Source organism: Zeus faber (genome assembly GCF_960531495.2).
Source record: "Zeus faber genome assembly, chromosome: 4".
Taxonomy (NCBI): Eukaryota; Metazoa; Chordata; class Actinopteri; order Zeiformes; family Zeidae; genus Zeus; species Zeus faber.
The window spans coordinates 25,510,879-25,534,130 of record NC_137191.1 but is presented as its reverse complement, the minus strand read 5'-3'; the positions used below and the strand labels follow the sequence as shown (position 1 = coordinate 25,534,130).

Here is a 23,252-nt window from a genome sequence, read left to right as displayed (position 1 = left end):
AATTCCCCATGACAGTAATATACGTTGATTAATTCACACATTTAAATAAAGAATGATCTTGTTTTCTTTGAACACATTTGATGGACAACCGCTCCGACGCTCCTGGCGCCTGGCCAATACATGGCTTCATATGATTTCTGTCGAGAGGCTTCCTCCATAGTAAAAGCCCCACCCGCCAAAGCCCGCCACGACGCCCTGGCGCTCAGCGCTGCGGCGGGCGGCGCTCTCTTATTTTGACAGCGGGAGGAGGCCCCTACAATGCTTAGTCACGATGAGTTACAGCTTTTCCCCCCCCGCTCTTCTTATGTGGCAGACAGCGGCGACGGGAGCACTGTGCTAGGCTACGTGAGTTTTTTTGTTTTTTTTTTCCTCGCAAACGGATCCACCCGGCGGATTTTCCCCCCGTTTGGTTAAAATCATTGTCAAATCGCGAGTGTTGTTTACCGCAGGAAACGTACCTACAGCCCCCGGGTCGGTACCGTTTGTGTACGCATGCACTTACAGAGCCACAACGCCGCTAAATCAAACAAGACGAGTGTTATTTCGCTGTTTGTCACCGGTGAAGATGCGTTCAAGTCAGTCGTAAGTCACAGACCCCGGCGTTGTTGTGTTTATCGCTGGTAAAGATGCGTTCAGAGCAGTCGTAAATGACACGCCGCGACGCCGTCTGTTTCTTTTGCGATATATAACTACATTTTAGCGTTACATTTTGACCACGCAAAAATAACGCATGTAGTGTATTTAACACGGGGCAACGAACCCATGGGTCAATAGTGTATGGACGAGAGTGACCCGCAGACATATATTCCGTTGTGGTTTACGTAAGGATTGGCTCCACTTCTGGGTCATATTTTGGTACACCGAGTTCCACTTCGCTGGTCGTTCTGCTGAAGACTTGGATCGATGAGTCACTGTTGTGATTATTGTTATACTTGTTCTTATATTCTTATCCCCATATTCTGTTATTATATTCTCATATGAACTATGGCCCACTTCGGTCTTGCATGAGCATTTTCTTTACAGGGGGGTCTCAACTGTCAGTCTTGTGTGACGATCTCGTCGTGTTCTGGATGAATGTATACAAGCCATTGTTAACCACAGTTGCTCTCTCTGTACCTCTCAGTTATATATATATATATATATATATATGCTAAGAAAAGCAGATCGCAACTGTCACTAATGGACGCTCTCTGCCTAATTCATTTTAATCGTGTCGGGGAGCTATGTTTTGCTTATTGTCCCTTGTCCGCCTGTAGATCTTAAAATGTCAACAGTTATTGTAAACGCATGAGTATAGAGTATATAATAGTGCATATAGTATATAAAGGGTGATGTGCGATGAGATGCTTGACACTGAGACTCCGTGGTATTGTACGCAGTGGACAATACAGACTGGTCAGAGAGCTGCTCATAAGTCTGAACGGTCGTGAGACAGGTAGGTCGTTAAGTGAGGAGTACCTGTAAAGTGACTTCTCTTAGCCCAGGCTATACTTCTCTACCAGCAGGGATTGAAAGGCCTGTACTTTAGAGGTCAATCACCATAGATTCATATCAGAGTGAGGTTGAGCAACACATCATGTTCTCCTGTGAAACTAACCCAGAAACTAAAAGTAAAAAGTCCTCCCTATCCCACACTCACTGACATATGATGTGTTCCGTTTTTCGTGTTTTGGTATTTCAACATGCAGCGTCTAAAGCAAGTCCTTTTTGATGTCAAGTTCAAGAGATCATTTGTCACATACATATACATACGGTCATACATATATGCAGTGAAATGTCATGACACCCAGTGATTACGCACAATAAGCTCTATAAGCTCTAAAAATACAAAAAAAGACAAAAATGTGCGTAATCGACACAAGGTGCTCACAGACATAAATTAATAATCTTAAATATCTTTAGTTGCAAACTACTGTAACCAAACTGATAACACACAGATTGTTTAATATGACACTGATAGTAGACACATAGTGACCTATTTAGTGGTCTACTGTGATATGGAAAGCCGAAGTGCTGATAACTTGGCCTGCACCGTTGTCTCTTATCACCACAGGAAGAAATGATTGCTGTATGTGTACACCATAAGGTGCTTTGTTATATAACTGGGAACATCTGCACCCGGCGTTATAGCTGAGTGACTTAGGCTGGGTCAGGGAAGACTTGGACGGGCATTTGGCAAAATCTAGTCAATGCTGCCGCATGTTATTGTAACGGGAGATTTATAGCCTACTCAGAAACAAACTGTTTCCTCAAAGGGAGGATTCATCTGCTTTTTAGTATGATTGTTTTTATGTTGTACAGGTGTTTGGGGGGGAAAAAAACGTAACTTTTGTTTAATTAGTATTTTAATATATCTATTCAAATAACTTATTATTGTTATATAAATAACTGCTGCACAGCCCAAAAAAAACAATCTGGGGTCGGCAACTTTCTCCCAGGTTCACGGCACACACGTTTCCCCTCCTCTTTATACCTGATTTGATTGGTCACAAGACACAAGGAAACTCCCAAACGGTCATGCTGCTCTGCTAAATTCAGACTTAATTTCAATCGCTAGGTCTGCCCATGCCGTCCTGCTTTCCCTTAGCCGGGCACAACACATTCTGCATTCCTGTATGTCATATCTTTGTGGGCAAGAAGCCATCTAATAACATAAACATGAAGATTATATCTACTTGGCTGTTTAGGTTTCGGGTAAGGAGCACCTGTCCAAATATACAAATGTTTAAGGGGTTGTGTAATAGATGGTATAGATGTTAGAAAACAAAAGGAAATGATTGCTATTACCTATCAAACGTGTTGTTCTGTCAAGGTGTGCTAGGGATTTTTGTGTATAATCAACAAACTATTAAAAAAAAAAAAAAAAGCACAAACTGCTTGTTTTGACTCATCAAATTAGATTTCTTTGCCAACATAAAATCGGCAATATCCATGTAAAAGGAAACAAATCAACTGATATCTCAAAATAATTGACATAAGAAATAGCATGACTGAAACAACTTTTTTTTATTAGGCCTATATTTGATTTTGAAAGACATTGGCCCCATGTCCTTACAAACAACTATTCAGTTAGTCACCTTTTTTGGCACATCCCTATTTTTTGCATGTGGTGTTGGATCTGGAGGACGGTCTGTTGCTTTATCAAACCCAACATAGCTGACTCACTTTTTAGTCTTTTTGAAGTATACACTAACTCCCTGTTCTCCTCTGCTGAACGGGAGTAGCCATGTTTTCTTGTTTTTATTTTTCTGTGATTTGAAGACCAGAAAAGTTCGACCATATTTTACGCTTACAGTCTATGGACTTCTGAGTTTGGAATGGAGATTTGGGCTGGGCCTTGATAATAGCTTGGTAAATGTTTTTCGTGCCCATGGAATGTGAGATTCAGTGTTCTTATAAGAGATTTAAAGACCAGTCACCAGTTCTGGATGTGAGTCAGGATGTTCAGGGGCAAGTTCACCATGACTAGCAGAATACTTTGACCCCTCTGTGTAGTCATGGAATAACACAGTATGGGTGTGAAGGAATTGTTTCTAATTTCAGAAAATGTTTGCATAGGAAATTGCTACACTGCTGCTTTAGCTGAGTCACTTGAGTCGCCATAAAGTTATCTTTTGAAAATGATAAGTTCATACTTGCTAGCACTTGGCAGACTTTTAAACATTTGAACCTTGTGGTGCTTATATGCAAAGCAATTTATTCACACTATCAAGCTCCCTTTTTACACATTTAAGCCTACTTTAAAGTAATGTGGCCAGTAACAGTAGTTTAAGCTTATAAAAAAATATAAAATGATATAAATTTCACTTAGAAGCAAACCAGACCACATGTAAACACAGACCCTCTCCCTCTCTCTTCATTTCTTATAGTTGTCAGCTGAGCCAACAGCTTCCCAGTAAACACTGCCGTGCAAACAGATTCCTGAGCAGACCGACCTCTAGGAAGGCCTCTCCAAAGAAAGCTCCTCCAGCGCCCGCCCCCTCCCCCCCCCTTGGTGACGAGGGCTCCAAGTTACGCTCATGTCACTTTTGGCACCCCACCCCAGTCCCCCCCCCCTCGATGTGTTGACGACACTTCCACGGCTTCGACAACAGTATCCGAATCTGCAGCCTTTGGAAGCGGTGTAACCTTTAAAATTATTACCCCTTATAAAATGTATTAGTACTTCAGTTCAGCTTTGCACTTCAGTCAATATACAAGTACGACCTTTCTATTGTTTATTCTCATAGGTCTGTTTATATAAATCTACACATTCTTATGGGGTAACTTGTATTTTGAAGATGCCTCTTTTTTGAGCGGGATAAGCTTAATTTGGTTAACAAGGTGTGTACCTTGTAAAAAATGGAGCATTAGGCAAGATGAATGTTCCAAAATACTTTATTTTTGTTGAGACTGTTCTCTATATTAGCTGGTCATTGTGCTGACGTTTTCACAGCTGAGGGGGGGAAAGACAACAGGCACACGGTTTAATTGGGCCTGGCTGTACCTGCTGCATTCCTTATAATATAAAACCACCAGTTCTCCCCTCTCCTGTCTCCAAGAAGTATAGTAATAACAAAGGAAACCCCTGAGACTGTGCCAGACCTCAAGCCATTAATGATGCAATAAATCCTATTGTGACTTGCACTGTGTAAAAGTGCAGACAGCAATGGCTGGCATTTAGAAGAGAAGTGTTTTGGAGCACGTTAGAAGCACGTTAGAGCTCACCATGGCTGCTCTCAAGGACTAAACCAAGTCAGGAAATCTATATCCACGTAAACTGTTCTCACAGTGGCACTTTGCTGGAAAAAACAACAACAACAGCAACTAAGTGTACCTGGGAAAGCCTGGCACCTTCTGTAACACCCTCTACAAGTTTCCACCTCTTTTCTCCGTCGTACCCCATCCCCTCCCATGGAGCGAGGATGCCCCGTGGCCCCGCCCGCCGTACTTGAATAGGAGGACGAGAAGGAACTTGAGGAAAGTAGAGGGGGAAGAGAAAGTACAACGAGGTTGGTGAAATGACGGAGTCCCTGACGGAATGCAAGGCGCTAGTGACGCCGTCCACGCGCAACGGCCACCGTGTCTTCAGCTACACGCTGAAGAGCCACACGGCGGCCGCCTTCGCCATCATGAACGAGTTGCGTCTGGAGCGGCAGCTGTGCGACGTCACGCTGCGCGTGCGCTACAACAACCTGGAGGCCGTCGACTTCATCGCTCACAAGGTGGTGCTCGCCTCGTCGTCCCCGGTCTTCAGGGCCATGTTCACCAACGGCCTGAAGGAGTGCGGCATGGAGGTGGTGCCCATCGAGGGGATCCACCCCAGGGTGAGTCAGCACCACGGGCAGGGCTATGTCATGTGCCTTTAGTCTTTGATACTTTTAGTGCCGGTGTTCTGAGACGCATGTAAATGGACTCATAATGACACCTAGAACAGTAATGAAACAGAAAACATTGCTCCCTTCACTTTGTTTTCATTTGATTTGAATGGCACAAAATGTGTTTTCCAAGCACGCAGACAAACATGCATGCCTGCGTTGCTCTGAGATGGAAATCTGTCTTTCCGTACCTTGAAGTCTCATAAATATGTAATAAATCCATATTACTCTGGATCAATTAACATACACCGCTGTTCTTATGTTCTTTCTGTGTAAAACTAACTTGTAAAAAAGGAATCTGGTTCCACTTCAAGTCAACCTAATTCTTTGCGGTCGTTTCTCTTGTCCTCTTTCACCCTTTCCATTTATTATCTCTCCCTTCCTTTCTCCCCTTCTCTTTATGCCAGCCAACCACTATTTTTCCATTCCTGTTTTGCCCCTTCCCACCTCTTCTTCTCCACTTGCCACCCAACTCTGATTTCCCTCTTCTCAATACATCCCTCCTTCATTCCGATCTCATTCCTTCCTTCCTTCCTTCCTCCTCCATCTACCATCCATTCCCTCCCACAGGTCATGGATAGACTGATAGAGTTTGCCTACACAGCCAGTATCTCCGTGGGGGAGAAGTGTGTGATCCATGTGATGAACGGTGCCGTCATGTACCAGATAGACAGTGTGGTCAAAGCCTGCTGTGACTTCCTGGTCGGCCAGCTCGACCCCAGCAACGCCATTGGCATCGCCAACTTTGCCGAGCAGATTGCTTGCACGGAGCTCCACCAGAAGGCCCGCGAATACATCTACATGAACTTCAGCCAGGTAACATCAGCGGCTGCCTTCACTTATATTGGTTTCGGTAAAATGGTTTGAAAACATCTATTGGTAGTATCAGGTCTTTGGTCTGTATCTGCACTCTTTCCAAGAGTCTTTGTGCTCCTTTCAGTTTATTTTGTCTTTCGGCAATGATGGCACCTCCTATATTGGTATTTTCTAGTAGGCGTGAATTTTGGCACCGATTGGCATTTTGGGTCCTAATGACCGTATTGGTCAAATTGCGGCTGCCTGCGGAGCACCTCATATCGATTACGGACATTTTTGTATTTTTAGAGCTTATAGAGCTTATTGTGCGTAATCACCGGGTGTCATGACATTTCACTGCATATATGTCTGATCGTATATGTATGTGACAAATAATCACTTGAACTTGAACTTGAGCTTATTTTATTTTCCGCAAATCTCTCAATCGGTCCTTCCAGATGTTGAAAGGTGTAATGGGGTTGAGAGTTCACCATGTACAGTAAGTGCCAGATACGGAGACCCAACAGATAATAAAGCGTAAGCAATTAGCATTACACCGGACAGCGGACACAGAAAGTGATTTAAAACTCAGCAGCTTGAGCCTAGATCCCATTTTCACATATACTGTAGCTCCAAAAGAGTTTTCAACCTTTTTGAACTATGAAACGTGGTCACAATCACTTGCATATCACCTTAATTAATATAAGTTTCATTGGAAGTGACGAGATGACCAATTTTACTAGGACTTTTAAGAATCAATCTCACTCCTTTCCATACCCACTTTTCACAAACAAGGGTTGTGGAGCACCAGGGAAGGGGAAACATTTATTTTACTTTAATTTGAACTTGAAGGACCTGCAGTTGTAATACCCTTCGCTCACAGTAGAGAAGAACTTTACCACAATTATGCTTGGTGTTGGGATGGGTATTTAGAGGGTAATAGTTTGTCAACTAGATTTAAACTTGTCTAGTCACCTGGTGGATTAAACTGAACAAGCAAAACCCATGTACATGAAATTTGGATGTTCATAGGTCGAGTCAAGTAATGTACTATGCTATGATTATTATGATGGCATCACTTGTAGATTGTACGCTTATAAATAATGCAATTTTCATTGTTTATTGGACAACAAAATATATTTTAGAATCTATTTTGTCCGTCGTCCTAAGTCAAGAGGAAGCACTTCTACCCCTGATTCTACTGCCCTACTTTGTCCTATTCCTGGAAATCTTCAGCTCTTTTCCTAGTGAACAAGCGCTCTCAGCCCGACTTATTGTGGTTATTTTGAATCGCATTCTCGCAGCCCTGAAAAACTGATTGGTTTCACTTAAATTAAGGAAGAATTACATGCTCGCTCGTAGAGTCAGTGTGAATAGCTGCAGCGTAGCTTGTCCAATCTAAAAGTGCACCCATGTTGTCGTTTCACATTTTTGGCCAGATAGTACAGACATCATTTATGCAAATTAATTCGTCACCTACACACACATTCATCCTGTTTGTTTGTTTGTTTGTTTGGGGTAACGTTGAAGCAGCATTCCATTTCTTGTTTTCTTTGGTTAGGTTACTTAGGTTTTCTGGTTGTCTAGGGGTAAGCGCGTACATTTGAAATTGTTCCATTGTGGTTTCTGTAGGCTGAGGTTTCTGCAAACAGTTTCCCTGTTCCTTTTGCATTAATAGCGGGGTGTGTGTGTGGAATGAGTCATAGCCTGAATATTTTTAGTCAGTTTTACCTGTACTCTCAACGTGCATAACTTCAGCCTCGAGCAGTAGAGGAGGGTGGTGCTGTTTTTTTTTTAATGCTGACTTGTCAAGTTGTCACCAAAGAAGCTGGAAAAGTAGTTCCGGAATTTAAATTCTCATACCCAACCATAGTAACAACAGTAAGATGAAGTGTGGGGATTTTTTTATTTTTATTTTTACGAGCTGTAGCTATTTCATAGCTTTTGAAAGATGTGAAACAGTTTGAATTTGTGTTGAGTTGTGTTTGTCTAACTGTTGCTTCTGGGATATTGAGTAGACACAAAGGGACGATTCAGGAACTTATCTGGCAGCTGGTGGGTTGATGGTTCACTTCTTTCCATGAAGGTGTTCTTGAGCAAGACCCATTACTATGAAATGCTCCAGATGAGCTGGTTTTCACTGTACATTGACTTTACTGTCGGTGCGTGAATTTGTGAGGTTTAGTTGTGCAGCTCTTTGAGCGGCCATGGCAGCTACGAAATCCCTATACAGACTGTGTCTATTTATCATAAGAATGAAGTGCCTATTGGGGATTAACTCTTCTTGGGTGTACAGATGATATTTCCACCTGTCCAACCCTCCTCTTGCTCTCGCTGCCCTGCAGGTGGCCACACAGGAGGAGTTCTTCAACCTGTCCCACTGCCAGCTGGTGACACTCATCAGCCGCGACGAGCTCAACGTACGCTGTGAGTCGGAGGTGTTCCAGGCCTGCGTAGCCTGGGTACGCTCCGATCAGGAGAACCGCCGGCCATATGTGCAGGCGCTGCTCCAAGCCGTCCGCTGCCACTCCCTCACCCCCAACTTCCTGCAGGCCCAGCTTCAGTCGTTGGACTGGGACCCTCAGTGCAAGGACTACCTCGCCCAGATCTTCCAGGACCTCACCCTGCACAAGCCCACCAAGGTAAATTCCTGCCGAACACCCAAGGTGCCGCAGCTCATCTATACGGCGGGCGGCTACTTCCGCCAGTCGCTTAGCTACCTGGAGGCGTATAACCCGTGCACGGGGGCATGGCTGAGGCTGGCTGACCTCCAGGTGCCCCGCAGCGGCCTGGCTGCCTGTGTGATCAGCGGCCTCTTCTACGCAGTGGGGGGGAGGAACAATGCGCCCGATGGCAACATGGACTCCAACACGTTGGACTGCTACAACCCCATGAACAACTGCTGGCTGCCCTGCGCGCCCATGAGTGTTCCCAGGAACCGTATTGGCGTGGGCGTCATCGATGGGATGATCTACGCGGTGGGCGGGTCCCACGGCTGCATTCATCACAACAGTGTGGAAAGGTGAGACGCTCAGCTCCAGACACTTTGAATATGCAGTTTTTTCACTTTGTTTTTCTTATTTTTCTATTTATCATTTTTTTCCTATATAATTTTTTTATTCTACTTATTATAATTTATCTATTTATTTCCTTTATTTTTCTGTCTTATTTTCTAAGCCATGATCTATAGTGTGGGGGGGGATATTAACAAGAATATAAATGGAATCACTTCTAAAATGTATTGTCAAAGTATTTAATATCACAGGAATCCTAGGGAGTTTTACATTATGTTGATATGTCTGCCCATGAATTGATTCTTTACGTTGAGCCAGAGGTGGAAAATGTCTATGACTATTAGTCACTTTTAAAACACTTTAAATCATTTACTCCATTAATTGAAACGGCAGGTTTACAGCAGCCCTATGCATTGAGATGACAGTATTAGTGAGATTTAACACTTTTTAACGCTATCCTTTCAGAGGTTGCCGCTAGTTATAAATATTTTCCGGCAGGAAATGTGTGAATCATTAGTTTCACTTCATGAAATTTCCTGTGCTCTGTTTTACAATGTTGAAGTGTAGTTTCCTCTTAAAGTAAACAATCTATTCTTTCTTAATGGGGAAGTATAAGGGATACAAATGCTACTCACACCACGAGGGAGAAACAAAATGGTACATGTTGGCAGACAGTAAAATCACTACACAAAAGAATCACTGCAAACTATAAATGAGTAAAGGGGTGTGTGTGTGTGTGTGTGTGTGTGTGTGTGTGTGTGTGTGTGTGTGTGTGTGTGTGTGTGTGTGTGTGTGTGTGTGTGTGTGTGTGTGTGTGTGTGTGTGTGTGTGTGTGTGTGTGTGTGTGTGTGTCCAGGCCCTTGAATTGGCTTTTCTGTGAGTCCTATCCCAGAGCCTTCATAACCCTATAAACATCCATGGAGAAGGCTATGGTGGACTGGAGGTTTTCACTGTATCCCTGTGTTTTCTTCCTCAGGTACGACCCAGAGAGAGACCAGTGGCAGCTGGTCGCCACCATGCTGTCGCGGCGTATCGGGGTGGGCGTGACCGTCATCAACCGGCTGCTCTACGCCGTGGGCGGTTTCGACGGGACGTACAGGCTCAGCTCCTCCGAGTGCTACAACCCCGACCGGGATGAGTGGAAGACCATGGCCTCCATGAACACTGTGCGCTCCGGAGCGGGTAAGGGAGACAGACTAGATATGCAGCGATTGCTCCCGACTCCGTCCACCCTTAGTTTCCAGCAGGGTTACATATACTGATATAAATAATGGACAAAGAGACTATATTATATTTTAATTAATAAAATGAAAATGTATTATATTCGTTTTGTGTGAAATCTTTGAAAATGAAAAAAATTGTGGTAAGAAAAGCACTTGAAAGTCCTTGAATTAAAGTTTGTAATTCCAGAATGAACCCTGTTCTGTTCAATTAATAGATATGTTGTTTAACTACCGATTTAATATGTCATTCTGAGGTATGCCTTGACTGTATTATCACCTCATCAGCTGCTAATTATTTGCAGAAATAGCTTTGACCAGCGAGAAAGCGAGGCTTGTTTTGGCCGGAGTCACTCAAGTTGACTCCCAATGATCGAAAAAAAAGGCTTAAGCTAAAAAAGAAAATTGGTCTGGAGTTTTCCTTTAAAATTTCAATAAACAACAATATAAACGTGGTCGATCAATGGAAGAGCAGCATGTTGATATGATCCAGTATAGCTCTGTCCATTCAGAACTGAATTGATTTGCAGTACATTGACTTTTGAGTAAAGCGGTCTCCTCGTTTCCGTCCCAGGGGTGTGTGCGCTGGGGAACCGCATCTACGTGATGGGCGGCTACGACGGCACCAACCAGCTGAACACGGTGGAGTGCTACGACGTGGAGACCGACACCTGGAGCTTCGCCGCCTCCATGAGGCACAGACGCAGCGCTCTTGGGGTGACGGCGCACCATGGACGCATCTACGTGATGGGTATGTGGCTCCAACAGGCACTGGGCGGTGTTGTCCTTAGTTAGTAATTAGATTCACATTTTAAAAAATAAATCCTCAAAATTCTCATTACAAACTCAATAATTACCACACTGTAATTATTGAGGTTGTAGGGTTTTGTCTGTTTTTTTTATTTTTTGTTTTTTTTATTTTATTTTTTATGGGGATTGGATCCACATTTTTCTGATGTTTTATTTTTTTTTTTAACCTGTGCTGTCAGCATGCTGGGCATACAACACAGAGTATTTGTATGCCATTGCATCTAGGACAGAGTTAGTCTGCAAATGGAGTTCAACTTCTCAACCTGAAATGCAACTCTTTATTCATTTCTTAATCATCCATAATTGCTTGTAATAACTCTGTCCTGTTGACGACCTGCGGGATGCACAGTTTTTTGTCACAGAAGACCGCCACCAATCCCCCTCTTTTGAGAAGGATCTTACCATGTTTTGGTCTTTATACAACTAATCACTTGACCAAGAGGGGGAGAGAGAAATAAACAGAACCAAACGACAAGTTCATGGCAAAATAAACATAGAAAGTGTGTGTGTGTGTGTGTGTGTGTGTGTGTGTGTGTGTGTGTGTGTGTGTGTGTGTGTGTGTGTGTGTGTGTGTGTGTGTGTGTGTGTTTGCGCTTCCCCCAGGAAGGAAATTGAATATTGTAATATCGTATCCACACTCATCTATATTTAGCGCTGGTGGAGGAAACAGCTTCAGGCCTCACAGGTTGGAGGTGATATAAGTTGACCTAGGTCTCACCTAGTCCTGTAGTGGAACTTTCTTTCTCAATCCAGCTCCTTCATGTATTGTTGTGAATATGCTTAAATTCACTACCGCTGTTCACCAGTCGGAGTGAAGTGAGGCCGCCATTTCCGCTTCAAGTAGCGTTTCAAAATTTGAACGCACAAATTTGCTTCGCAAGAACGTGAGAAACGCCCCCTTTGCATTGCTCTTTGCACCGTTGCGCGCAGGGTACGTGACAGGCCTTGAAGTGAGTTGAAGTAAGTGGTGAAGAAAATGGAAGGGAAATTTTATTGGATGGACTCTGTGAGGGGCTGAGCCGTCAGACACAGGAGTCGCAGGCAGATTGGGGCAAAATTTGGATTTATTGACCAAATAGATATCAAATTAGGAGTGTTGCAAAACAAGTGCGGGGGGGGGGGGGAGAGGAGAGGAGAGAGAGAGAGAGAGACTTAATTATAACACGACTATCCACAGGGGGCTACGACGGCACCACCTTCCTGGACAGCGTGGAGTGTTACGACCCGGAGTCGGACACATGGTCGGAGGTGACACGCATGACGTCGGGCCGCAGCGGCGTGGGCGTGGCTGTCACCATGGAGCCCTGCCAAAAAGACCTGGGCCAGAGGCCGGAGAGTGAGAGCGCAGCGGTGTCGCCTCCTCATCACTCCGGCTCCTCCGCCGGCTCCACGGGCTTTGGCTCCCATCACACGCAGCGACACAGCGGACCCTCCGGCAAGGGAACCTGAGCAAGGCACCCCCCCCCCACACCCCCGTTTTCTAGCCCCGTTCTCAGTCTTCCATCTTTACAAATCGACTCCCCTCATTCACAGCTAACGGGCAAAAAATACTTTTTGGTGGCCTCACCCGTTTTCATGTGTGGATTTAAAGTAAGAAAATCTCTCGTTTTCCAGAATTTCTCCAGTTCTATTGTTTGATCAATCGGACAGGCTTGGGTTTCGCTGTTTTGAAGTCCCAGATTGGACCAATGTCTCCCGGGTTTGACCGATGGGGGAGAAAGGGCTGTGTGCTCAAAATGAGCTTTTACGGGAGTAGGGCTACGCAACACATTTTCTATTTTTTCACGACCAGCCTCCGGGGGGGGCGGGAACCAAAATGGGAGGTTGGGAATGGATGGGGGGGGTTTAAAATCGACCAGTTGTAGCAAAACGGTTACATTCAGGCAGAACAAGGCGGTGAAGTGCAATGTGCCATGACTTGACGTGGCCTCAGTATCTGCCACTGAGCTGCTTTAAAAAAATAAAAAAATAAAAAAAAAAATAAAAAAGAGGGAGAGAATTTCAGCCTTTTTCCAGACCTTCACAATATCAGGCATAGATTTAATTTAAGTGTCTCGTCCCCAAAACCATAAGGGACACAAATCAGAACGTTGACATTACCTAAATAATAAGACACATTCTCGGACACGTTGCTATTAGTTGGAATCCTTGTGGGGATTTGTTGTTTTTTTTTTGTTTTGTTTTTTTAAATGGCAAATCATAGGACTGTCACAGACCGTTTTTATTGTCTTGGGGCAGTCTGTCATTATTCTTTTGGTTATTTTATTTACTTAAGTGCCGAGAAAGTGGTTGAGCACAAGTTTTTTTATTTTTTTGGGGGTTTTTTTTGGGGGGGGGGGGGTTAAAGTGAAAACTGCAGCATTTAGAAACATGCGATTGATACAACTCATCAAAATTTCCCGAAAGGGAGAAAAACACTAATTCTGGACATTACAAACCAGTTCCAGCACCCAGCTCCTCCTCCAGGCCCGGAGGATAAACGTCAGTCGGACCTCAGAAACACAAGTGACCATCGTTTGTAAATAAAACAAAAATATCCGCTCAAAGAGTAGTGTTTGTAACAGCAATTTAAGCTACAAAAAGTTTTCAAGTGACATTTTGTACATTGATATTTTACAAATTCTTGTACAGAATTTAGCAATTTTAGTTTGCTTTTTTTTATTTTTATTTTTTTATTTATTCCGGTCCTTTTGGTTTTCCTGTTCCTCTTAACTGACAATGTTGTATTGAGTTGGACTTTGGAGGTGTTGTGTTTTTCCGATTAAACTCGCATGCATCGTAACTACCAGGAATGCCTGTGAATGCTTATTTCAAACATTTGTTAAACCTTTGACATGTTGAAAGGGATTTCTTCTTTTTGTTTCTCGTCGGTAGTCAGAATGAAAACAACTATATTTGTCTGCTTTTGTCAAATTTTCTGCAAAAATACTCTGTACAAAATACATTGTAAAATAAAAGTATGTTTATTTTGCGCTTGCAGCCCTGCAATGAAGTACTTTCTTTTTTATTTTTGATTAAAACCAAAAGAAAAAGCTGTATTCTACATCATGAAATGTGTGGGTTTTATTGAGTTTTATGTATATGTATACAGGGTGTCTGCCGGTCCTTTAAAAAGCCACTTAAGTCTTGAATTAGATTTTGAGGCTATCATTTTAACATTTGATCTCATTAATTCATATTAAATGACATTCAAATGTGTCTTAAAGGCTTTTTAAAAGTACAACATTTACGTCCGATGCCTGCTTAATACCTGTGGTACCCGGTTGAGCCACTAGATGTGGCCAGAGCCCACTGAACCTGACGACCCAGTCCGTGTCCGTAGGTGGGTTTGCGGTACAGCAGGTTCAGCCAGAGATGGAGCCTTGTCGCCGCTGGAAGAACATGCAAATGAACGTTCAACGGCCGGACCGACCAGCCTCACATGGAATCAACGCCACGGGCCCCCTAAATGTACCGTAGAGGATAACTTTTCGGACATACAGGCAGTGGCGGAAGAAGTATTCCGACCTTTTAAGTAAAAGTACATATACCCTTCCACAAAATGACTCTTAAAAGTGCTTAAGTGCTTTAACTTTTAATACTTTATCATACCCAGTGCCCTGATATAAGTCTTATGCGGCATAAAGTGCTATTGTACTTTTTTTTTCCTGCAGATGAGTGCTACAATTTACTTTAACGCTATTATTATTATTATTATTATTATTGCGTACCTAGATACTTGACAAAGTTACTTAAATACTTGTATTTAGTTACTTTGTATCACTGCATGTTGGCAGTGGTGCAAAGTAACTAGGGTACTGTGGCTGTATTTGTAAGTAATTTTGTGCATTGGGTATTTTCACTTTTACTTGAGTAAAAAAATAATCTGAATTAGAAATACTTTAATAATCCCAGGGGGAAATTGCTTTTTTAATTAAAAAAAAAAAGTAATTAAATTACTAACTAAATGTCTGAGTAGGTTACTTTGCACCCAAACTCACATCACAAAACAAGGGATCTTGCCGCGATCACCTTTCCCCACAAGTCAGATCATCTCCGCTCTCCAGTATCCTTAAAATGAAGAGCGATCCTCCTCTCAGGTAGCCAGGGGGCGGGGGTGTCGAGGCTGTCAGTGTGGATCTGCCTCCGCGGCCCCAGGATCCCGGGACCTGGACAGCTCTGCCAGACCCAGCGGACCCCCTCGGAGACCGCGGACGGAGGTGAGCTTTCTAACGCCTGGAAATAAACAAGACATGATGGTAAAGTGCCTTAAAGTCACCTTTTCACGAATTTAAAGTCATAAAAGAAAATGAAACGAATTAGTTGGTTTGCTGCTTGGGCAATAACATAGACGGTGTCAAGTTTAAATAATAATAATAATAATAATAATAAAAAGGTTTGTTAGTAAAATGAAGCTGGAATGAAATGAAGCTGCGCTGGTTTGTGCGCAACAGAGCGGCCCAGGTGCGTCGCTGTGACACCTGCACGGTGTCTCCCTCAAAAACACAACAACACGACAAAAACGCGCGTTTACCTTTTATCTCCACGAGGTTCCTTTGAAACGACACTGAAATCGGGAATAGCATGAGACAAAGCAGACTGGAAGTTGTTTTTGTTTGGCAGGTCCGGTCTGGTCAGATGAGGTGTGGCCACCTTGGACCTTGTTGGATCCTTTGGACTCTCATCAGGAATTTAATTCTTGTTCAAATGTTTTTCCTGTCTCATTTGAAGACGTTTTGGACTTGATTCTTAGGTTCTCCTACATTGTAGCCCCCCCCCCTCCCCCCCGAACACGATATGAGCCTTTTCTTTTTTTTTCTTTTTGTCTCAGTCCCTCTTTCGGGGTAATGTTGTCAAACTAGTTGATCTGCTTTGTAGGTTTGTACAGGAGCCAGTCCTGCCCTTATGACACAGACACCGCCTCCGCTTTCCTCAGTCTGTAGGCTGTCAACAAACGTTTTATTCTCCGGGTATTTCCTTGCCTAACTTTTCTTTAAATGAACTTCGATTTTATCATTTAACTATTTAATTGTCCTTTGGGCCCCGCGGTTTTGTTTCAAAGCCTGTTTAAAGCGGTAAAACGGTAAGATTTGGTTTAAAAAAAATAAATAAAACAAAAATCCCATCTTTCCTACTTTTTTACCTGGCACTTTTTAAGGAATGGCCATTCAATGTATTTGCATAATGCATGTGCTCCTCCCGTCGCTGTTTGCACTGTTGGTGGCGGGGTCCGCCTTTCCCGCTTTCCTGGTTTGGGTCAGTAAACGCTCGATATAGATGAACGCTCACAAAAAGGAACGGCCCTCTCGGATGAGGGCCCCCCACCCACCACCTCAAGTGACTAAGAGAAATCAAACAAATCAATCACAAGAGGGCAAAGAAAGTGGCCAAGTCTCAAGCGCGCTTCACATCGAATCCGTTATCGCATCAGACAGCCGGATCCTCGCCCCCGGGTGGCCGTCCAATGAACTGTCTGAGTTTCACGTCACAAAATCTCAGGGAAAATGGGAGAGCTGTTTGTTTTCCAATATAACAACGAGTAGTTTGATTCGCTGGACATTTCCCATGTTTAATAAAGAGTTAAGCGTTTCCTTTATGTAGTGTTTGCAAAGTATATATATAAAAAAGTGGGTCTTATTTACTTCGTTTTAAGCCAAATTCCAATAAAAAAACCCTGACCTTTTTTAACTTCCGGACGGAAACTTGGGTTGAGTTGATTTTCCAGGTTGAAAAATGTGAGCGCATCCCCGAGCCCAAATTCGGCACCGCGGCCCGTTATAGCTTTCCTCGTGCGGAATCCGACTCTCCATAGGAATGAACGGACTTCCAGTTTGTTCTTGTCATTTGTCGGACGCGGTGTGAATCTGGCCTTAGAACCAAGATGAGTAGAAACCAGGATGTTGTAATAAAAAAAAAAAGTGGCGGTTTCGAGAGGAAGTTGCGGGCCCCGCAGCGTTAATCCACCCAACACAGACAATCTGATGGAAACGCCACTTGGATCCTTTTATTCCTCACAATAGCCCGCAGTCCCTAATTTCCCACTCCTTCATCTCCTTGCGGCAGAAGCAGCCAGCATGATCCCCGTAGGTGAATTCCGGAACTTTGCCACGGAGCAGAATCCTCAGTTTCGGGTGCTGAAGCCGTGGTGGGATGTTTTCTCAGAGTACCTGTGCATCGCCATGCTTATGATCGGAGTCTTCGGCTGCACCTTGCAGGTGAGGCGCCTTCAAACCAAACTCTCACCGCAATCTTTTAAATCCCTAAATGTCAGGTTATGGGTGGAAACGGACATGGCGGCATAATCATCACCAACCCACTTGACAAGAGTCTGACTCTCAACATGTATTTTCTTCTAAGCTTTTAGACACGAGTTAAAACTTGGCAGAATTCAACCCATAGAAATAAGAAACGGTGCGTCTTTAAGGACATTTCTTTAACCTTTCTTTAACATTCTGCAGACTCCATGATATGATATGACCTTCACACACTCTGTAATTAAAGAGGTCTCCCGACCCAGTTGGAGTCTGTCCAAAACACTATCTTTGTTGTTTAATTTCGTTTTCTCCATCATCAGTGTCATATTAACTAAACAGGGACGAAATGGAAAACAGTTGGTTTGCAGCTTGTGAGGGAAAAAAAAACGGAAAAGTCACAGCACTATTATCTCCCATGCGAGGTGTGGAGGCCGATTTACGCAAAACCCGCTGGTCGGTGTCATGACATTTCACTGCATAGTGTGTGACCGTATGTATATGTATATGTATTGCTATTTGTATAGCACAAATCATACGGGAGAGGAAACCCGAGGTTCTGCACAGAAAGTAAAATAAAATGAAATGAAAGATTGATAAAAAAATACAAAGTGCACAAAGTTAAACATTAAAAGATTAATTGCATTGTTATATTCACCACAAATGTACTTATAAATAAATGATCGGTTGTAGGAACAATCTCATCCACTTTTACTGAGAGTGAACTTATCTTTTACTTTTACTATAATAAATAAATAACATGAATAACAAATTGTTATTCACATGTTACAATAGTGTTAGTCAATTGTTCTCATCTTGAAGTCTAAGTTTGATAACTTCCTTCCTGTCAGCCTCCCATTCGTATTCTCTTTCTTACTTTTGTCCTTTATTCATCTTTTCTATCATTCATTCTGTCTCTCGTTTTTCCCCCGAAAGCTGACCCAAGACAAGATCTCCTGCCTCCCCAACCATTTCACCAGCCCGACCCCGGGGGCCATCGACTGCGGCCACATCCGGGACTACAGGTCCAACGAGTCATGGGAGCATTCGCTGGTCCAGCCGCCGAGCCCGATCATCCAGGAGGTGTTCGGCCGCAAGAACAACCTGGACATCCACCAATACCTCTTTGTCAACCACTACTGCTACGAACGCGCCGTCCATTGGTATGGCAAGTACTTCCCCTACCTGGTAGTCATCCACACCATGATCTTCATGGTCGCCAGCAGCTTTTGGTTCAAGTTCCCCGGGACGTCGTCCAAAATCGAGCTCTTCGTCAACATCCTGGGGAAGTGCTTCGATTCGCCGTGGACGACCCGGGCGCTGAGCGAGGTGTCCGAGGAGAGAGGCGAGGAGAAACTGGTTATCCTGAGGAGGAACACCATGTCGAAAGCTGCTCCGGACGCGGCTTCGATGAACGAGGAGAACGTGGGGCTCTTGCGGGCGGCCTCCGTCAAGTCCAACCCGGACAAAAAAAACTCGGAGCCTCAGCCGGCTGCCTCCGCCCTGGACAAGAAGGAAGGCGAACAGGCCAAGGCCCTGTTCGAAAAGGTGAAGAAGTTCAGAACTCATGTGGAGGAGGCGGACATCCTCTATGTCATGTATGTCCTGCAAACGTCCCTCAAAGTTTTCAAGTTTCTTTTGATCACTATATACAGCGCAGTGCTCACGCCTAACATTGAGATTGTCGTGCGCTGTCTTGTTCCTCCTGAACTGACTGGCTTTGACATCTATTGCTGTAACCACAACAAGGCCCACCTTTTCTCCAAGCTGGCCTACTGCTACATCTGCTTTGTGGGAGTCTATGGACTGCTCTGCATCTACACCCTCTACTGGCTCCTCCATCGTCCTCTAAAGGAATACTCCTTTGAGCACGTGAGATTGGAGACGGGTATCAACGACATACCCGACGTGAAGAACGACTTTGCGTTCCTCCTCCACCTCAGCGACCAGTACGACGCTCTCTACGCCAAGCGCTTCGCCGTCTTTCTCTCGGAGGTCAGCGAGAGCCGACTCCGCCAGGTCAACCTCAACCACGATTGGACTGCGAAGAAACTGCGCACGCGTCTGACGAAGAATGCCGACGACCGGCTAGAGCTCCACTTGTTCATGCTGCCGGGTCTCCCCGACACGGTCTTTGAGATTCCGGAGGTGCAATCGTTGAAGCTGGAGCAAATCCCTAACGTCACCATCTCCTCGAACGTAGCGCAGCTTAGTTCTTTGCAGGAACTTGCTCTGATCCACTGCCCGACCAAGCTCCAGCTAGCCGCCTTGACCTTCCTCAAGGAGCGTCTGAAGATCTTACGACTGTCGTTTGAGAACGCAGAAGAGATGCCGATGTGGATGTACACCCTGCAGACCCTGGAAGAGCTCCATTTGAGCGGTCCTCTAACCAACGAGGTGTCTCGGAGCATAGCCCTTGACTCGCTCAGAGAGCTTAAAGCTCTCCGAGTACTTGTTTTTCGCAGCAACCTAACAAAGATCCCCAACAGTGTAGGGGATGTTGCTTTGCAACTGCAGCGGCTGTGCATCCACAATGAAGGTAAGCTCCAAGCCTTTAGCAGCCTGAAGAAGCTGACCAACCTAGTCTCATTGGAGCTGGTTGGGTGCGGGCTGGAGCGCATTCCCAGTGCTGTCTTCAGCCTGGCCAACCTCCAGGAGCTGGACCTGAAGGACAACAAGTTAACCACCGTAGAAGAGATCCTGAGCTTGCAACACTGCCAGCGCCTGGTGACGCTTCGTCTGTGGCACAACAGCATAAGCTACATCCCCGAGCACATCAGCAAGCTGAAAATGCTGGAGACACTGGACGTCAGCTGGAACAAGCTCCGGAAGCTTCCCTCCAGGATGTTCTACTGCACCAAGCTACGGCACCTGGACGTCTCCCACAACCAGATCGTCTCGCTCCCTCCCGAGGTGGGAATCCTGCACAGCCTCCAGTTCCTGTCTGTGGCTTTCAACTCCTTGGAGACTCTTCCGGAGGAGCTCTTCTCCTGTAAAAAGCTCAAGACGTTGGCTCTGGGCAACAACCGCCTGTGCAACTTGAGCCCCCGGGTGGCCAACTTGGCCCAGCTGGTCCGTCTGGAGGTCAAAGGAAACCGCATCGATAATCTACCGCCGGAAATCGGCGACTGCCCCTCACTGAATCTCAGCGGGGTGGTGGTGGAAGACAGCCTGGTGGATCTGCTGCCACCGGATGTACGAAACAGAATGAGGGACAGCTGATTTAGAACATTTTTTTTAAAAATACAGTTGTCATTGGCTTGTTGAAGTTGGAATGCTTTATCCAAGCCCAGACATTCCAAAGCGGTTGCTTTGTTTTTTTTTGTCTTGTTTTTTAAATAAATGTTTTTTATACAGTACATGTATTGATAACGTTTGAATACTCACTCACTGGATATTTATACGGTTTGGTATGGGGGAGAGGGGGCTGCCCAATGGCTTATGAAGTTTCAAAAAAAGAATGAAAGATTGGTGAACTGGCTTCTATTTAAAGAAGCAAGGTTTTTGGCCTTCACAAGGACATGAATGTGTGGAAAAGGTCCCTGAAACTTGATAGGCCCAGGCATTCTTTCAGTTGGTTGTCGCATTCAGAATTTGGATTTGGACAGCCACGGTACAAAAAGTGAAATATAAACCACACCCTGTGCTGCTGAGAACTTAACATTATTGAACTTGATGATAATAAGGGAAACTCAAATGTATGCACCATCATAAGCATCAGTGGAAAGATTTACTAAAATGAAAATGCTACTCAGTGTAAACACAGGAATAGTGGGCAACAAAAGAGCAAAAGCCAAAGGGGAAAAGCTCTTCTTTGTCTAAATGCCTTTTGGGTGAGTGTGATGCTGACCGGTGATGACCAGTGATGACCGGTGAGTCACGCATTTTTTTTTTTTTTTACTTTTCGACACAACACACCGTTCCCTCAATCCTTTTGTTTTTGCTACTACCCTGTCAGCACTGTTCACCATTTTCTGTAAAATGAATGCTGTCCGTCAATCTGATTGTCGTCATTGTGACCGATACAAATATCTACAATAATAATAATAATTAAAAAAAAAAAATGAATCCTGAGGTCATTTGAGAGCACGGGGGCCTGTAAAACCGAAGCTCTTATCTGCGGGAGTTGAAGGATGTCTCCCCACACTGTACTGACGCAAATTACCTGAGCGCCTTGTGTACAACACACGGTGGTACCAGATATTGATTATTACACTGGACATTGAAAGCAACTTGAATGATAACTTATGGGGACAAATTGGGTGTCAGTGTAATTAGTCATAGCACTTAACTCCAGCATGAGCGCTTGTTGGTAGATATACTTCGACTTCTGTGTTAATTGTTATTCTCTTTTATTTACATTTTTCACACTGGGCTCACTCTCGCTTTCCTCTCACTCTACCATCCCTGGGTGTCTCCTCCCTCTTTCCTTCTCGGCTCACGGTCGTGTCCTGGCCTGTATGGCCGTGGCGGGTGATCGCACGTACGGGGACATACCTCAGTAACAGCCGCCCCGGGCCCAGCCCCCACCCTGCTACACACATCCACCGCTGCAGTTTTAATCCCAATCTCGAATTATGCTGGACTGACGAAGAATAATGCGCTCAAGGGAAGAAGGGAGAGAGAGCAGGAGAGACAGAGAGCGAGAGAGAGGAGGAGGAGATAGGGGTGAGGCCCCAGTGGAAATTTCCAAACTCCACGGGAGTGAGATTTGTACGCGCCCCTTCATTCCACCCTGGTAATCATTTCCATTCCTCGCAGTGAGGATGTGTCCTACAAACATTACAAGGTCAGATGCATTTGAGCCAGCGTGATTAAAACCACAGCCTTAACTGATAGCACACGCAGGGTGCTGGCTGGTGTCATCGCAAAAAATGAAAAAATAAAAATCCCATAATTCAAGGAATGACAATATAAAATGTGAATCGTTTTACGACGAATCAAGTTTTATGACACCTGCAGTGACCTTTAGTCTTTAGTCAAGCCGTAATGATTGGAGATGAGGGTTCATTTATAAAAGTTGAGGCTGCATGCTATGCACTCTATGTATGGGTGAAACTGGTCCACTCTGTGGGTAGCTCCTGAAGTAAAAGGGCATAGCCTTTAAATAATTGTATTAATTATAGGAGGGAGAAGAAAAAAAATCACCCGCCCTCGATGTGATCACTACAAATTGTTGACATCATCACCGCTGGCGTATCGCAAAACCCCAGGTCAACGTTACATTTTCTATCTCATGGAATGTTATTCTTCTTCTCATGACTTCCCTTGTTTGTCCTTCAGGCAGTAATGTCAGCACCGCCTGGTCTGGTCGACGGTTGGCGATTTCTGCGGGGCCTCGTTTGTTTTCTGTAAGCACATTTTGTGATACTGTCTGTGGGGAAAAAAAAAGAAAAAAACAACAACAACAACAACAACAATAAAACAACAACATCCGCTCTCTTACCCCAGATTTGAGGTGGAGCGTGACTGTGTTTACCCAGGGGGGTTTGCATGTAGTCTGTGTGAAGTTTACTGATCTCTTTTGCAATTGTGTTAAAGCTTTTTTAAATGTTAGGGTGGACCCTAAACAATTAACAAAACCAATTATTTAGCTATGGATAGTGAACAGGCGTCGGACAATTATTATCTGAGAAAACTAAAAGTACAATTAAAAATACATTAACAGAACCGAATATACTGCCTGAAGCGCCCTCTAGTGGTTCATAATATTATGTACTGCATGAAGCGCCCTCTAGTGGTTCATAATGTCATGTGATGTGACGCAGGAAACGCGCTCCAGTGTTTTGAAGCAGAACGTAACGCACGCTCTTGAAAAGTAGGGTC

General features: G+C 44.3%; 2 protein-coding genes across 2 annotated transcripts; both read left to right on the top strand.

Moving 5' to 3' along the window:
- The first annotated feature begins 278 nt into the window (after positions 1-278).
- Positions 279-14,249, top strand: keap1b (kelch-like ECH-associated protein 1b). Its single transcript, XM_079999690.1, has 8 exons — positions 279-345; positions 3,870-4,093; positions 4,519-5,306; positions 5,928-6,173; positions 8,498-9,174; positions 10,143-10,348; positions 10,961-11,137; positions 12,374-14,249. The coding sequence occupies exons 3-8, from the start codon at positions 5,001-5,003 to the stop codon at positions 12,643-12,645; spliced, it is 1,884 nt and encodes a 627-aa protein (XP_079855816.1). The 5' UTR covers positions 279-345; positions 3,870-4,093; positions 4,519-5,000; the 3' UTR covers positions 12,646-14,249.
- A 1,132-nt stretch (positions 14,250-15,381) lies between these two features.
- Positions 15,382-20,777, top strand: LOC307228667 (volume-regulated anion channel subunit LRRC8E). Its single transcript, XM_079998412.1, has 3 exons — positions 15,382-15,395; positions 17,239-17,390; positions 18,363-20,777. Exons 2-3 carry the CDS (start codon positions 17,250-17,252, stop codon positions 20,646-20,648), a joined length of 2,427 nt encoding a protein of 808 aa, XP_079854538.1. The 5' UTR covers positions 15,382-15,395; positions 17,239-17,249; the 3' UTR covers positions 20,649-20,777.
- Positions 20,778-23,252: the final 2,475 nt, after the last annotated feature.